Source organism: Euprymna scolopes, chromosome 23 (assembly GCF_053919585.1).
Source record: "Euprymna scolopes isolate OS-2025 chromosome 23, ASM5391958v1, whole genome shotgun sequence".
In the NCBI taxonomy this organism is placed as follows: Eukaryota; Metazoa; Mollusca; class Cephalopoda; order Sepiida; family Sepiolidae; genus Euprymna; species Euprymna scolopes.
In genome coordinates, this window is record NC_136504.1 from 12,096,985 (window position 1) to 12,114,453 (window position 17,469).

Here is a 17,469-nt window from a genome sequence, read left to right on the forward strand (position 1 = left end):
TGCAGATTTGTTAGTCGCAATAAAAAATCAACATTGTAATGGATACCTTTGAAAATTAATAAATGACCAACTGAGAAAACTTGATGTTTGGAACTTAGAGAATTATTATACTACACTATATATATATATATATATATATATATATATATATATATATATATATATATATATATATATATATATATATACACACAGATGCAACTAGGTATGTGTGCCCTGTGATCCAGATGCCTATAAATCTAAAAGGCCACACTAAACTATATGTGCTTCCCAGGGATACACCTCAATTTTGCCCCCAAATTTTTTTTTCAAAATTAATTTCTAAACTTAAATTTTTAAATTAACATCCAGAGTAATAAAAATGTATTCCCTTTCATATACATCCTGTTTCTTCTTTGATATTAACTGTAATTTGTCAATTTTTATATATACATATTTATTTTTATACAACAATTTTACTAGTCCTTGATTCCTTAGGTTTTATAGACAATGGGGAAAAAATTTCCATATGCAATCAGGTTTGTTTGTGTCCACTGCGCAGAAAATTTTTCCTATTGTCTATGGAAAAGCTAATGGATCAAAAACTGATCAAATTATTATATAATATGACATGAGGAAGGTTTAAAACATAAAATAAAATGCTTATTATATGGAATTAGTAGATACGCATATAAACAAACTAGTCAAAATAATAACACTGATACATCTCTAAAGCCAATGGATATTTTGGTCATGTAATCAACCTTAACAACAAAAATATTGGTTGACTTTAAAGTGTGTCAGTCTTATTATTTTAATTAGTCATGATTACATGATTAGCCATGATTCTAATGACTCCATAATACATGAAATAAATATGTATATTCTTACAAGCATAATTGAGTATATACATATATATATATATATGATGCTATATCCATAAAGGATAGAGCAAATTACTGTAGGAAATCTAAAGTGGAAGAACTTAATGCATAGCAGAGCAAAAATAAAAGTTAAGAACCCCCGCCACCTAAAATAAACCCTCACCTGATCTCATTATAAATTTATTTCAACCAAATACTAGGCTTATCAAATGAGTTTAGGTCTATCATCTGATTTACTCAGTTGGATGAAGAACATCGACTAAAAAATATCTATATAAATATATCTATGAGATCGGGTTTTTGATTGTTTTTTGTTCCGAGCAAAAGTTAGGGAAGAATAAAAAGTGAAAGCGGAAACTTTTTTATTTTTACTTTACTTAAGTTAAATGGATTTTTAAAAAAAACAAAATTGACTTCTTTTCATCTAAAGCAGAAATATTTAAAATTTAAATCTCATAAAATCAATTTGAATGATTGTGGTTGTAAGCTATTGTTGTTTATTTAAAATTAAAAACTGTTAATTAAAATAAAAAAGATTTCTTTTCATCATAATTCTCCAAAAATATAATTTTTCTTTGTTTATTAAACCTTGATTAAATGATTATTTTTGTTTTAAATTCATTTAATTAAAAATAAAAATTAAAGACAAAATTGTTTTTTTTTTCAGAACGATAATGAAGAACATATAGTCTGTGGCCCTTCATTTTAACACGACAATTAAAAAAAAAACATTCAGAATTTTTTAAATGAGGTGTCATAATTTGGATTATTTGGACTTTTGTTTATGCCTTGGATGTTATTCTCATAAAATTTTGACTGATGTAATCTCCGACCTTCTTCAGGTAAATCTTGTGGAACTAAAACATTTTTATGTTAAATTCATGAATTTGGAATTTCGAACTAAACCCTTTATTTAATCCACAAAGGTAGATTGTTCTCGTTCTGTAAGCTAGGACCAAGTAGGAGTCTTAAGTAATTTTTAATTATATTCTTAGTATCATTTATACTGAGGATTGAACCTTCAACTTCCAGGTGACTATTGCTTAGAACATATTATTGACAACTTTATCTGTTATGCTATGGGTTCATGCGAACCAAATGATGCAATGGATCCAATTCAAAATTCTGTACAGATTCCAAAGTTCAACAAAACAAACCTAAAAAAGGTCAGAGGTCACACTGTCCAAAACATTGTGAGAATAACATCTAAGATGAGAATAATAGTCTGAATAATCCAAAGAAAATTTAGCTGGTAGTTGGAATTGATTTCCTTTGGGACCCATTACTCTATCAGCATATATATATATATATATATATATATATATATATATACGTACATATATATATGTCTGTATATATATATATATATATATATATATAATATACACATATATATATATGTACATATATATATGTCTGTATATGTATATATATATGTACACATATATATATATATGTCGGTATATGTATATATATACATATATATATGTACATATATATATATGTCTGTATATGTATATATATATACATATATATGTCTGTATATGTATATATATACATATATATATGTCTGTATATGTATATATATACATATATATATATGTACATATATATATGTCTGTATATGCATGCATATATATATATATATATATATATATATATATATATATATGTACATATACATATATATGTATATATATACATATATATATATGTACATATATATATATGTCTGTATATGCATATATATATATATATATATATATGTACATATAAATATATATGTCTATATGTATACATATATATATATATATATGTACATATACATATATATGTCTATATGTATACATATATATATATATATATATATATATGTACATATATATATATGTCTATATGTATATATATATATATATATACATATATATGTCTATATGTATATATATATATGTATATATGTATATATATATGTATATATGTATATATATATGTATATATACATATATATGTCTATATGTATATATATATATGTACATATACATATATATGTCTATATATATATACGTACATATATATACATATACATGTGTCTGTGTATATATGTATGTACATATACATATATGAAATTTCACATTTTAATTATCAACTTATGATATTAATCTTATTCATTCAGAATAATTGTTGGATGTGAACAAATATAAAAAGCATTCCATTTTATCCGCGTGATAATCAATGGAATAATTCAGTATTCTTTTCTGCTTTTGCACTTTTTCACACACAAATTTTGTTTTGTTTTCAGTCGAGACATGAAAATCATTCTAAAAACATAGGTTTTCTCGGATAAAAAACTGTTTGGCTGCAAACATCAAGAATCTTCACATTGGATGTCGAAACATCAAGAATCTTCACGTTGGATGTTGAAACAAGAAGGGAACTTCCAGGATCGAGAGCCTCCGCAGACTCTCAATGCCAACCATTCTTCGGTGTTTGGAACACTGCAAATGTCTTTCTCATCACTAGGTGAGGTGCTTTCTGCTGTAGATTCACAACTTGCTGCAGATGCTCCCCTGCGGCTGCTGTCTGCATCATTGCCATCAACACTATCAGTATCTAGGAAAAATTAAAAACAAAAATAAAGCACTGATCAAATCATGATCGAAAGGGGTTCATCTGAAAATTATACAATTTATATACAAGATTCCTGAATTATACTCAAAGATTCCCGACATCTACACAAAGATTTCAGACATCTAGACAAAGATTCTTGACATCTACGCAAAGATTACCGAATTCTACACAAAGATTCCCAAATTGTACACAAAGATTCTCAAATTCTACACAAAGATTCTGGAATTCTACACAAAGATTCCCCAAGTTTTACAGAAAGGTTTTTTTTTTGAGTTTTATAGAATTATTCCAGTTTTTTACAGAAAGATTCCAGTTTTTTACAGAAAGTCTCTTGAGTTTTAGAGAAAGTGTTTCGAGTTTTACAGAATGATTCCAGAGTTTTACAGAAAGATCCTAGAGTTCAACAAGATACACCTGAAGAAGGTTGTAGGTTACATTGATTGAAACGTTGCAAAAATGACACTGAAGATGAAAACAATCCAAATAATATGAATAATCAATCCTCATCTTATCATGAAATATACTGAATCTCTTTGAAATCTTCCGTGATAACTTTCCATCTTGAGAAGACCATTACTTCTGCTGATTGTGACTGGATTAATTCCTTACTTGGAAAAGCTCATCTGACTGGATTTATGCTGGAATTTTTTTTTTATTTGGAACAACTACATTTTTCTATGACAAGAATTGCACTACACTCATGTGAAGTGGATCGGAATGACGTGGGGCATGCACAGCAGTGACGTCTTTCTTATATTTACTCCACAATACATTTGGATTGAGAGATTAATAAATAACCAAGTAAATAAAAAAATATTAGTTTCTTGGGCAGAATTCCCCCTATATTAAAAAACAAAAATTAAGAAAATTCTGTTGTTGCACATACCCATGACAAAACGAAAATATCATCTTCCAAAAATCATATTAATTGATCAAGTAGTTTTATTTTTAAAGAAGAAAAAAATTTTTTATGAGTATGAGAAGAATGACTGTCTTGCCCACCATTTAAAAAAGAAAAAAAAAAGAATCTTAAAAAACAAGAGATAACTCAACAATAATTCAAAGCTTTCAACATTTATGTTATGCCTACTGATGTATTCAACTCTTCTCTTTGGTTAAAGAAAAAGATGCCACAAATTTTCTAAAAAAATAAAATGTCTTTATTTCTCACAAAGCTGAATTCAGTTATTAGGACAGCAGTGAGTTTTAAACAATGAGAGCATTAATGCGGCGTGGAACAGAGGTGGGTGGAGGTGACGGTGTGTGAGTTCCAGACAAGCACGTGTGTCGTAGTCGGCTCTCTCTCTCTCTCTCTCGGACTGACGCAAGCGAGCTGAGTTGTTTGTTATTGTAACACGTCTCCGAAAACTCAGCTCGTGTCAACGATTTTGAACTCTCAACACATCACCATACATCCGGCGTCTCGGTGACAGTTTTGCTTGTCGATTTCTCGTGCAATGCACCTGTCACACTACAAATTTCCATTAATAGCTAGAAATGATTTTCTTTATAAAAATAAAACATCTTGATCAATTTACATGAATTTTGGAATATGATATTTTTCATTTCATCATGGGTACATACAGATTTGTCTTTATATTTGTTTAAGGTGAATTCTGGACAAGAGCCATTTATTTTACTGAAATCAAACTTATTTTCTGTCAAAAATCTCTGCTGCATAATAAGCACAGCTTTTCCCTTTTGAAAATATTTAATGCAAATATGAAAGAAAATTGGTTCAATTAACAAGCGAAGAAAAGGAGTCAGGATCCTGTTGACAAGGATAAAAATAATGAAGAGTGTGTTGCTTACTGATATCGTCCGTAGAACAAGGATCTGTAAATCGGCTTGAACCCCGTCTTTTTGGTTGTCTCTGTAGTAGAAGTACAATTCCATTGAGATAATTGAACACGGACAGCTGAGTGATACTCTGACGGACTTCATTATTCTGGATGGCATTGCTAAGCCATGTGCGGACAAAGGTGAAGTCTGCGCCAAGTTGATGAGCGCCGTGCAAACTAAGAAAAGAAAAGGAAAAGAGAATTTGAAAAATAATTATTTACAAACACAGCAAAGTTACAAAGCATTGCACGAAAGAATGTAAAACGGCTTCTGTCTATATCAAGCATTGCCACTTCCTGCTAAGAAAGTGTTATTTTTTGTATTTTTTTTCAGATAGTTTAATAGTTTATTTCTACATCATTTAGCAACTGGTTGCAGAATTGAGCAGGATGTGATTGTTTACGTTTGCTGCAAGTGCACCCCTCAAGTAATGCATCATACTATCATGATGGCTTCTCCTGACAACTTTGGCCACTATTGATAAGTTTACAAATCACTTGAACACAAAAAGATCCTGTTCGAAAGGGGTATTATTTGGGACCATGTCTACAGGAACACTATGTAGGGAGTTGAGAAGCAAGATGTCTGTTTAGATTACAATTAGATTTCAGCATTTTAGTACAGTCAGGGAAGCAAGAAACAAGGAAGGAATTCTAAAAGAGTGGAATTTTGCTGCTTGTTGGGGGTATTTATGTTGGGAGTATTTATGCTGGGGGTATTTATGTTGGGGGTGCAGAAGTGTTATGAGATCCTCAGAGCACATCCCATCTTATTCTTCTTCTATTAGGCAAATGTCTGTATATTTGTATGTTTGCTAAAAACTTTTGTCATGCGTATTATACAGGCACCAAGGCAGCATCTCGAACGAAAAATTGAAAAAAAAAAAAACCGTCCATTATTTTGTGTAGAAATAGTGTTATTTTGTGTAAGAAAAGTTTTGCTTGAAGAGGGGTCAGATAAAAACCTTGCTTTTGACGTGATTTGCAAACCGTGTATCATCAATATGTTCTTTCTTTTTGAATAGCTAAATTTGTGATGTTATAGATCTGTATTCTCATGGCCCCATTGATAAAATCATTCAATTAATAACTTGCTATGCAAGTTCGCGCTTGGCACACAATTTTTTTTTTTTTTTTGCTTACAAAATTTTGCTTTCGGTTTATTTCCTGGCTGATGGCACCTAATGACAAACATTTCAAATAGGGAAAAAACGCATCGTTCGTCAAGCACGCACCGAAAATTAAATTATACAACAAGTAAGTAATCATATTTTTCTCAATTATATAAATTCAGATATTTGCATGCCCTTTTTTGCGCAACTTTCAAAAAATCATCGATACCCAATTTTAAAAATAATATTCTAAATTTTAGAATGTTGTTCCGAGGTGAATTCTTTGTTTTAATAGAAACAAAAGAGACCAATTTCTGTTCTATATCAAAGTTTTTTTTCTATAAATTGCAAAGAAAAATTGACCGTTTAAATTTTAAAAAAATATTAAACCATGCCGATTTTCTAAGAAATCTAGTTCATTTCAGCTAAATGGTATTTTTTTTTGAATATCGGAGATTTCGGGCCACGGAGATCTTGTACCAGGAGATTTCAGTCCACAATTGTGAATACCCGGAGATTTTGTAACACTTTTTTTTCAACACCCACGGTTTAGGTTAGATATTTTAATTTTTGTATGAAATTTTACGACATAATTTGGGTATCGGAAGAATAGTTTGTTGATATTTTTACTAAGAATAAAGAAGAAAAATATAATTGAATTGTTGTAAAATTAATTTCTATTATTAACTGAAACAAAGACAAAGTCGGACGAGTAAAAATATTTTGGGGCAAGTAAATTTTCCCTCACACTCGACTGGCGGTCAAGTGATTTTTTTTCAAATCTCAAAAGCTGGTCATGAGTAAATTGTTGGAATCTGTTAAATAGAGAAGTAGCCAAGCACCTCAGCAAAAATAACCTCCTTAGTGACATGCAATATGGTTTCTATTCTGTTAGATGTACAGCAGATGTTCTAACAGTTATATCTCAAAAGATTAGTGAATCTATCGATGGAGGCTTCTATTTTCGGGCAATTGCTCTTGACATATCCAAAGCCTTTGATAGGGTATGGCATAAAGGTCTACTCCACAAGATCTTCAGCTATGGTATAGCTGAAAATATCTTCTCAATTATTAAATCATTCCTCTCTGATAGGTTCATAAAAGTAGTGGTTGATGGGCAGAAATCAGAAGCTCACAGTATTAATGCTAGAGTCCCTTAGGGATCCATCCCGAGCCCAACTCTCTTCCTGGTCTACATAAATAATTTCCCAAATCACATCCTAAGTTCATTTGTAGACATTTATGCTGATGGCACTACCATCTATGGTAACACTTCAAAAGGTTGTAAATGATCAAGTTCTCTCTGATTCTCTTTCCTCTGATCTTGATCACGTTGTGCAATGGGGAAAAAGGTGACTGGTTAATTTTAATGCATCTAAAACCAAGCTCCTATCTTTATCTATCCGTTGCCAAGGTCGCTGGAAAAATGGTGGGATCATTCTACCACTCTAGTGGATATCTCACTGCTGATGCAATTCTCTACCTGTATAAGAGCCAAGTATGTCTAAGGATGTAGTACTGTTGCCACATCTGGGTAGGAGCTGCTAGAAAGACTTTATCCTATCTTGACAGAGTTCAAAATAGACTTGGGGATGCCTGCAACCTCTTTTCCACAGAAGAGTTATTTTCATGGCAAGTGCTCGTCTGAGCTCCAATCTATGCTCCCCCCTGCCAAACTTTCACGAAAAACAATCGTCTAGCTGAAACCACTATCAATAATTTCCCCCACTCTTTATCTGTGCCTCAACCTAAACGTAGATTTCATGAACAAAGCTTCTTTCTTAGAACTGCACGCTTGTGGAACTCTTCTGTTTCCCTGCTTTTCAGATGGTTGTCTTCAAGTCCAACGTGAACAAGTTCCCTTAAATAATCCAATTAACCAAATTTCCACTGCAAACGATTACTACAATATTGTCTTATTGACTACTGTACACTTATTAACTATTATCCTCAAGTGGCCTCTGTGCCTTGATAAGTGGTGACTTTTTTGTAAACAAAAAAAAAAAAAGAAAAAAAAAAGTGCAGCTGGACAATTTCTAAACTGCATCCTCTAATCTGTTAAGGATGCAAATTTGCTTGAGAAATATTTTTCTCTTTTTAAAGTTTTGCACAGCATCACAATTAAGAATTACACCAACATCCGATAAAACATCCCTAGATGAACAGTCTTCAAGGTGGTTTTTTTCATGACAAATCAAATTGTTTCTAACTCAAAATCTATCAAATTCTTTCTTTTGGTCGACTCTTTTATTGTCATTCCTACTTTGTTGCAAATTTATGCGACACTAAACATGATACAGAATGTAAAAAGCGATAATTTAATTCCATCAAATCAACGATTGACATTCCATAATATTATCAGTTCTTACAGACGAACAACATTTTTATTGAGGTTGAAATTTTAAACAGATAAAGAAATTGGACAGAAATAAACAGTCTTATTCAAACTACTGTTCTGATTTTTAAATAAAAATAAAAAAGATAATTGATTTATTTATACAGATTTGTTATCAAAGCTGCACTTAATTCTAATACAGAGGAAGCAACTCCCATTTCAGATATCTTCCTTATAAGCAACCTGATGCCTTAGTATTGTAATATAAAAATGCTGGCATCAATTATAAAACAACTACCATTAATGATGATCCTGATGATGATAAATAAATTATTTAAAATTTCATCTTTAATATTTTGAAAAATATTTGTTCCATATGGACCTGTGGTGCAATGGATAAAGTGGTAAGTGATAATCCATCTTCAGGACATTGAAGATGAGAACAATAGTCCAAATAATCCAAATTATCAATCCTCATCCAAATAATTTCGAAACAATGAATAAATAATAAAAATATATTTTTTCTCTCTTTCATCTGCAGTTCTAAAAGCAATATATCAAAACACAAGGTTTACAGTGAAATCAAAACCACAAGGAAATGTCATAGAGTCAATTTAACATGATAGAATCAATATTAGTTTTGCGTGATTAGTTGGAAGAATTGAGAGTCCTAAAACTATCTCTTTATGTATGCATCTACTTGTTTGCATCACATTTGCATCCAGGGTTTGTTGATATATCCCAATTTGTATACTCTTTTTAGTTCTCATGTAATTGAATCAGGTGTTGAATCATGAAATTGAATCATGTAATTGAATCATGTAATTGAATAATGAAATTGAACCATGTGATTGAATCATGATTGAATCATGAAATTGAATCATGTGATTGAATCATGTGATTGAATTATGAAATTGAATCATGTGATTGAATCGTGATTGAATCATGAAATTGAATCGTGATTGAATAATGAAATTGAATCATGAAATTGAATCGTGATTGAATCATGAAATTGAATCATGAAATTGAATCATGTGATTGAATCATGTGATTGAATCATGAAATTGAATCATGTGGTTGAATAATGTGATTGAATCATGTGATTGAATCATGAAATTGAATCATGAAATTGAATCATGTGATTGAATTATGAAATTGAATCATGTGATTGAATTGTGATTGAATCATGAAATTGAATCGTGATTGAATAATGAAATTGAATCATGAAATTGAATCGGGATTGAATCATGAAATTGAATCATGAAATTGAATCATGTGATTGAATCATGAAATTGAATCATGTGGTTGAATCATGAAATTGAATAATGTGATTGAATCATGAAACTGAATCATGAAATTGAATAATGTGATTGAATCATGAAACTGAATCATGAAATTGAATCATGTGACTGAATCATGAAATTGAATCATGAAATTGAATCATGTGACTGAATCATGAAACTGAATCATGAAATTGAATCATGTGATTGAATCATGAAATTGAATCATGAAATTGAATCATGAAATTGAATAATAACCAGCCAAGAATGAGGGAGGTTGTTAACTGAATAGACGAGGTTCACTAGGAAATGGGATGTATTATTGTATAGAACACTATTATTATGCAGAGAGTATTAACTCACATTTAGAGGTCACTATTGCAACATTCTTTTGGAAATAGGGTACGATTATGTATATCTCCAGTATCAAATAATCCTTATACAGTGTGAAATTTACTTTATGTATGAAAACCAAAGAGGGGAGATATAACATATAAGAAATATTTGGAATCAAGTCTTCCCTTGCTGTAATTTCAGATCATTTGAAATCATAGCAGCAAGTTTTAGTCTCCACTCCACCAAGGCCAGAGGTTTTGGGGAAATATCAGATATTTTGTAATTCATATAAAAAATAGGAAAACAAATGACTATGAGTGAAACATTTCATGGCTGTAAAAAGTGCCAAAAAGTAGGCTCTGGATGATGGATGATCCCCTTAATGTGCGACCGTAAGGGCAAATGTCACATAGCACACTACACAATTCAGGTCATTATCTTTCCAACGGACCTTCATTTGTGAAATTCTGATCAATAGTCGCTGAGATTTGGAACTTATAAAATTGCCAAAAAGGTGGTATATCTGTGTGTGTGTGTGTGTGTATATATATATATATATATATATATATATATATATATATATATATATATATATATATATATACACACACACACACACACACATACTTGTAGTCAAATTGAATATTGAAATACTCATATCTTTGGTTCTCTGGGGCGAAACTACATGAATATTTGCAGGCTTTTTGAAGATTATAATACTATTCTATGGTTAAAATTTTATGATAATTGGTAAAAAAGAACCTATATTTTTAAACCAATAAAATATGCCAAACTTTCCTACATGTGTGTATATAGTGTCCTGGCAGGCAGCTTCAGTTTTGCTACTTCAATTGTCTTCCCTGTGACCTTGCTAGGCCACTAATATATATATATATATATATATATATACAACTTCAAGTGTGTCTATGTGTGTGCATTGTGCATTGTTTCTTTCTGTCACATTAATATTTGTGTTTTGCTGTTAATAAATCAACGGCAGGTGCTATGACAAATGTTTAAACAACTTCTATTTCATAAAATAATTTGATTACAAAATTAAAATTACCAAAATTAATATACATGGTTCTTGTCCAGAATTCACCCTGTATTAAAAAACAAAAATAAAGAAAAATTTGTATAATGTACATATTTATGACAGAATGACAATATCATATTCCAAAAATTCTGTAAATTGTTTAAATAATTTTATATTTAAATAAAAAAATCAAATTTTATGAGTATCCAAGGAGTAACTGTCTCAGCTGCCATTTTAAAAACACTAAAAAAACTCAAAGGGAAATGACTCAACAATATTTCATACTTACTTAAAAATTATTTTCTTTATAAAAATAAAACTACTTGATCAATTTACGTGATCTTTGGAATATGATACCTTTGCTCGTCATGAGTACATACATCATACAGATTTTTCTTTATTTTTGTTTTTTAATATAGGGGTAATTCTGGACAAAAACCATTCACGTTTTTAAGTCATTCAATTTTTTTTTTAAACTCCCGAGCAACGCCAGGTAGATACAGCTTGTATCTTAAAACAAATTTTTAAATTAGCAAATATTTGACAGAATGAATAAATATAATAGATCCTATAAGTCCTTAATACAACAAGAGATCCACGATAAATTGTTGTTTTTTGACTGGATCAAAAAAAAAAAAAAAAAAAAAATGAATTATTTTTACAATACTTGGCATCATCAGATAATGAAAGATAATATACAAAATGATTTACCTAAATTTTATTTTTTCTTTGAGAATGTAATCTGTCCAAGCCTCACACATGGCAACAGTTGCCATGGAAATAACACTCAGCTGTGACGTTACTTTTAGCTTACTAACTCCATCGAGTACAGGCTCAAGTATCGTTTCCAGTGCATGTTCAACATAATCCTGTTGTTCAACAGTGTAATCTGGAAAAAAAAAAAAAAAAAAAAGTTTGGAATCAGAAAAGAAAATGAACCATTTGCAAACAATTCATTTCATACAATATAAATTAATTCCCAAGTTCTAATTATTTTTTAAAAAGAAATTCACAATCGATACAACTGCTAGTGGATAACAGGACAGTATTTGCTTTACAATCAAAACTCCCTCTCTCCCTTCCTCTCAAATTTGACTATCTAGAAATCTACCTGGTATTCACTGTTCAGTTATATTGTTTTAGTTTGTAATTTAGAACAGAATAAAGAATTAGTTATAAGGGAGCAAACTCTTCAATTAAAAGTAGAAATTAGTTGCAAGAAGTTATTGCCCTTGCTCATTGATTTCTTTCCCCCTAAGAATAAGCTAAAAACTACGGGCATTAATTTCCAAAAGGAAAAAAATATTTTTACAAGTGAAAAAAAAAGTTATAATGAAAAATGTTTTCATGAAGACATTCGGAAACTAACAAGTTCAGCTAAATTTTGAAGTTAAATAAATTCATAGTAAAAATCCCTTGAAAGATAAATATTAGTTTTCTGGGACTATTTCAAAGATAATTAGTAAAGTCCTAAGATACTGGAATAAATAATTTACAAAAACCACCTTGTTTGTAAAAAAAAAAAAAAAAAAATAGCTTAATTAGCCCCCACTAAGACGAGAGATTCTGGCTTTGCACAATCAAAACAAATAAAATTCAGTCTAGCATGAGTTCCTCAGAAGCCCAAAATGTTATAGTCAAAGGAAAATTATGTCGAGTGGTAGAAACAAGGGAGGGAGTTTAAAACCAACTGGTTTTCTTCCCCCCCCCCAGCCGTACATCCGTACATTCCTATCGTGAACGTTTGTATAAATTTTACCATTTTTTAATTTCATTATTTTTCTATGTTCCTGCTTTTAAATTAAATTTTTATTTTTTATTTTTCAAGATTATATAAAAATTATGTTACATTTAAAGATTACATGTTCAGTCATGCAAGGAAAATATTAGAATTTTACATATAAAAAATTATGCTAAAAATGTAATAAAAAAAAAGAGAGGAAATATTTTTGCAATTATAATTTTTTTGTGTGTGAAAATATTAAGCAATGCTTGATTCAATGATGATATCGTTAGTTCAGGAAATTATTTTTTCTTTGAGTTATATTGATTTCGTTAATACGGACTTTAAGGATATTTTCATAATTTTCATGAAAATTTTTTTTTTATTGTTACAATTTATGATGCTATATTTTCATTAAAAAAAGCAAAAAATAAATTCATTCATTTTTTTTACTACTGAAAACCAGAACCTTAGTAAAGGTGTTTTTGTTTAAAACAAAATAATACATTTCCACTAAGATTCAAATAAAAATAATAGGTTCATTATATTCTGTGATCATTATTTGATAAATACTGAAAAATTCATTAAAATTGGTTAATTTCCTGATTTCTGATGAATTTTTAAGTAAAGGGAGGGGTCGAAACGTTTATACATTTTGAGCATCAGCTATTCATTTTGCACGTACCTACCTAATCTTTCATAATATGGATTGTCGAGGTCAAACTAAACAATTCTTTAAATAAATTGCAGCAAATTATATATATTATAAATTGTAGCAAATTAAATTATATAGATTATAACTTGTAGCCATTATATTGCCAATTTCACAGCACAATAATAAGAAATAAAAATTCTCTAATCAATTCATTAGCTTAAAGGCTATTTAGATCCAACTTTGAAATTATTTTGTAGAAATAGAATAAACAGATAAATCATCTCTTAAGATTTGAGGAAGATGAAAAAGTAATGCCTGAAGATTATCACATTTTGAGATTTATATATATATATATATATATATATATATATATATATTTATTTACCAGTGGTGAAAAAAAACCGGACTAAAGTGCTCAATGTGTAGTCAGAGCAGTATATAGGAAATTTATTACTGTGAGTCCAGAATGAGTTTACAAATTGTTTCAACTAGAGGAAAATCCTCAAAGAGAGGAAAAATCCAACTAGCATCATCAGAATTCATAGATGGACTAAGTTATAAAGTCAAATAAAAATGTTTTTTATTTGACTTTATAAAAAATGTTTTTTATTTGACTTTATAAAAAATGTTTTTTATTTGACTTTATAACTTAGTCCATCTATGAATTCTGATGATGCTAGTTGGATTTTTCCTCTCTTTGAGGATTTTCCTCTAGTTGAAACAATTTGTAAACTCATTCTGGACTCACAGTAATAAATTTCCTATATATATATATATATATATATATATATATATATATATATATATATATATATATATATATAATGTGAGATGATATATATAATTATTTCCACAATTAAGCAACACCACAGCTCACACAAACCATTGACTAATCAGTAGAACATATTCGAACCTGGGAATCAAAACCAGAGTCACTTGCATACGAGGTGAGGGTGAGTATCCTATAGGAGTATAAAATCCTACCTGTGAGACATTGGCCTGGGTTCTTAGTGGTTAGATGATAACACGTATTGTTAGGAAGATTTAGATATATTCCACAGTCGGACTTTGCTGCGGTTTGTTTGATCTGCCTTAGTCAATCCATTTCTTGTATATAGTATGGTGGCCCAGACTCATTGTTTAATTGTGAAAATAATTTATCTATATATATAACTTTGGAAAAATATTTTGACTAAAAAATCCTATCAACAAGAAAATAAATTTTAAACACTTTTTTACTTGAACTGATTATTAAAAAAAAATTATCATGAAATTCTTTGTTAACTTATTATTATTAACTGAGTTTAACTTGCATAAAATTATTTTAATACAGCTCCAAAAATACTCTTGAATGTCTAGTTACCACGCAATAATTCTTATATCTGTCGTCAAACATTAAAATGTATTGAAAATAAAAATAAGCAATAATCAATAGAACAAAACTCCATTAACAAAACAACATTCCTGATCATGTCTCTAACCTAGGTCCTTCTTTTTACTCTCTCTCTCTCTCTCACACACACACACACACACACACACACACACACACACACACACACACACACATGAACATTTGTGCTCCTCTTTAACCTGATGTAGCTGAAGAGGAACTTAAGCCAAAACATTAAAAAGACTAATTTCTTCTCGATTATGACTCAGGAATGTAGAGGACAAACTTTTCAGTTTTTAAAAATTGCTCAATGATTCCCAAGAAATTAAGATTATTTTGCAAAATGGTAACATAAAAAAAGACTTAAAAAAAAAAATCAGGATTTATTTAACTTTTAAAAGAAAAGTTTTTTTGGATTTCCACTATTCAGATTTATGTTCATCTTTGTCGTTATATTAATAACGTTTCGACTGATATAACCTCCGACCTTATCCAGATGTATTTTTCCTAACTCAGAAACTTGTATAGAATTTCAAACTGAAATCTTTATTTAATCCAGAGGGATATATAGTCAAATGCTTAAAAGCGCTTGTAGCTGATGAAATGGAACAAACTAATTTTATGGATTAAATAAACGGTTTTAGTTTGAAATTCAATCTTGGATCCCAAGTTTGACAAAGATTACTGAAGCCGATTAATAGGTTTCTATGTTCAAAAAGATCAATCTGAACAAAATTGGATGTAACATCAACAAAAACGTGAAAATAACTTTAAGTAGCCTGAATAATCCAAACTATCAATCCTCATCTCAAAAAGAGAAATTTTCATTCATTTTTAGATTTGAATGCAGATTGCATCTTGCATTTTTTTTACATTAATCACTTGAGGTTTTATTTAAAAAATAAAAATAGAATTTAACATAATTCCCCCAAATTTTACATGCAGAAATTATTTTTTTATTTAAAAAAATTACAATAAAATCTTTCCTTGCCTATATTATATCCAGATCTGGATTTTTTACAATCAGAATTGGATTTTGGTAAGTGCCTGGAATTCCGTTTCCGAAGCCCTGGAAGGGAAAAAAAGTGCCATTCTGGAGATGTATTCTGACTTTAGAAAAAAAAATCTCCAGGTATAGCCTTGGCACAGATTATTTTGTTGTTGAAGATGTTAGCTAAAAATCAGTATTGATTAGTGATGGTATTCAACAATGTTTGGGGATTGAAACCAACGAAAGCAAAAATGACCTCCAGAAAAAAAAAAAAAAAAAAAAAAACTAAAAAACAAAGCCACAAAAGGATTAATTTGTAATTTAGAAAAAGAATATTCTTATAATTGGACAGAATTAAAAAATTTCAAGAAAGTTAAAAAAAAAACACGGACGTAAGTGAAAAAAAGAATAAAAAGGCAAAGAAGAAATGATTTATTTCGAAAGCACTTAAGGTGTGGAGATTAACAATAAATAAGTGGAAAATCGAAAAGATGAAACTTGTCTGCAGCCGGTTAATGTAAAAGGTCAATCAGTACTCAACCTCTGCCAATAAATTACACTAGAATTGGCCAAATTGCAAAATCATTCCTTTTGAAACTACACATACACACACACATATATTTATATATATTAAAATGAAATTATAGACAAAATAAAAATAAATATAGGTATATATGACTTTATTTGTCAGTTCAATAAGGGGAAAAAATAAACGCTTTTTATACCTAAGTATTTAGAAGTTTAATGCTTCTCATCAGAAGAGGAAAAGGGCACTAGGTTACAGATATAGGGAAACGTGACATCTAGCTTAGGTACATTAAGAAGGAAATGTAAAATAAACCTAAAAGATTAAATATAAGCATAAAAATAAAAACATGGAAAGAAGATGTATGAAGTATAGGACATAAGGTCGAAGGAAAAAACAAAATAAAGGGTAGGGAGATGGAGCTGCTGTTATATAAGTAAGGGGTTATTTTGAGTCTAAAGGGGAGCAGTGGTGGTGACTAAGACGGAATGCATTTGAGAATAGGACTATATGGGGGAGGATTTTTAGGAGGAGGGATTATAAAAATTTGAGAAGTGTGCCAAGAAAATAAAAGGAGAGAAATTTATGAAGATAATATGGGATGGTGAATGGGGGAGTAGGGAAGTGTGAAAAAATAGAGATGTGTAAACAAATACATAAATGAAGAATACAAATAAAAGAATAGAATAATAATTAATAATAATAATAATAATAATTAATAATAATAATAATAATAATAATAATAATAATAAT

The 17,469-nt window shown here is 29.5% G+C and overlaps 1 protein-coding gene across 7 annotated transcripts in view; it reads right to left on the reverse strand.

The window, feature by feature from the left end:
* Positions 1-3,130: 3,130 nt before the first annotated feature.
* The window catches only part of LOC145245758 (uncharacterized), a 315,536-nt gene continuing 301,197 nt past the window's right edge, over positions 3,131-17,469 (reverse strand). For 4 of the 7 annotated variants that reach the window (XM_080107360.1, XM_080107362.1, XM_080107361.1 and 1 more), the window contains 3 exons: positions 12,143-12,320; positions 5,304-5,509; positions 3,131-3,473 (listed from right to left, as the gene is read on the reverse strand). In XM_080107360.1, coding sequence (XP_079963486.1) covers positions 3,259-3,473; positions 5,304-5,509; positions 12,143-12,320 — 599 coding nt within the window. In that variant the 3' untranslated portion in view covers positions 3,131-3,258. Of the gene's footprint in view, positions 3,474-5,303; positions 5,510-12,142; positions 12,321-16,190; positions 16,269-17,469 lie in introns of all 7 variants that reach the window. The other 3 variants (XM_080107358.1, XM_080107357.1, XM_080107356.1) reach the window with 1 other exon arrangement.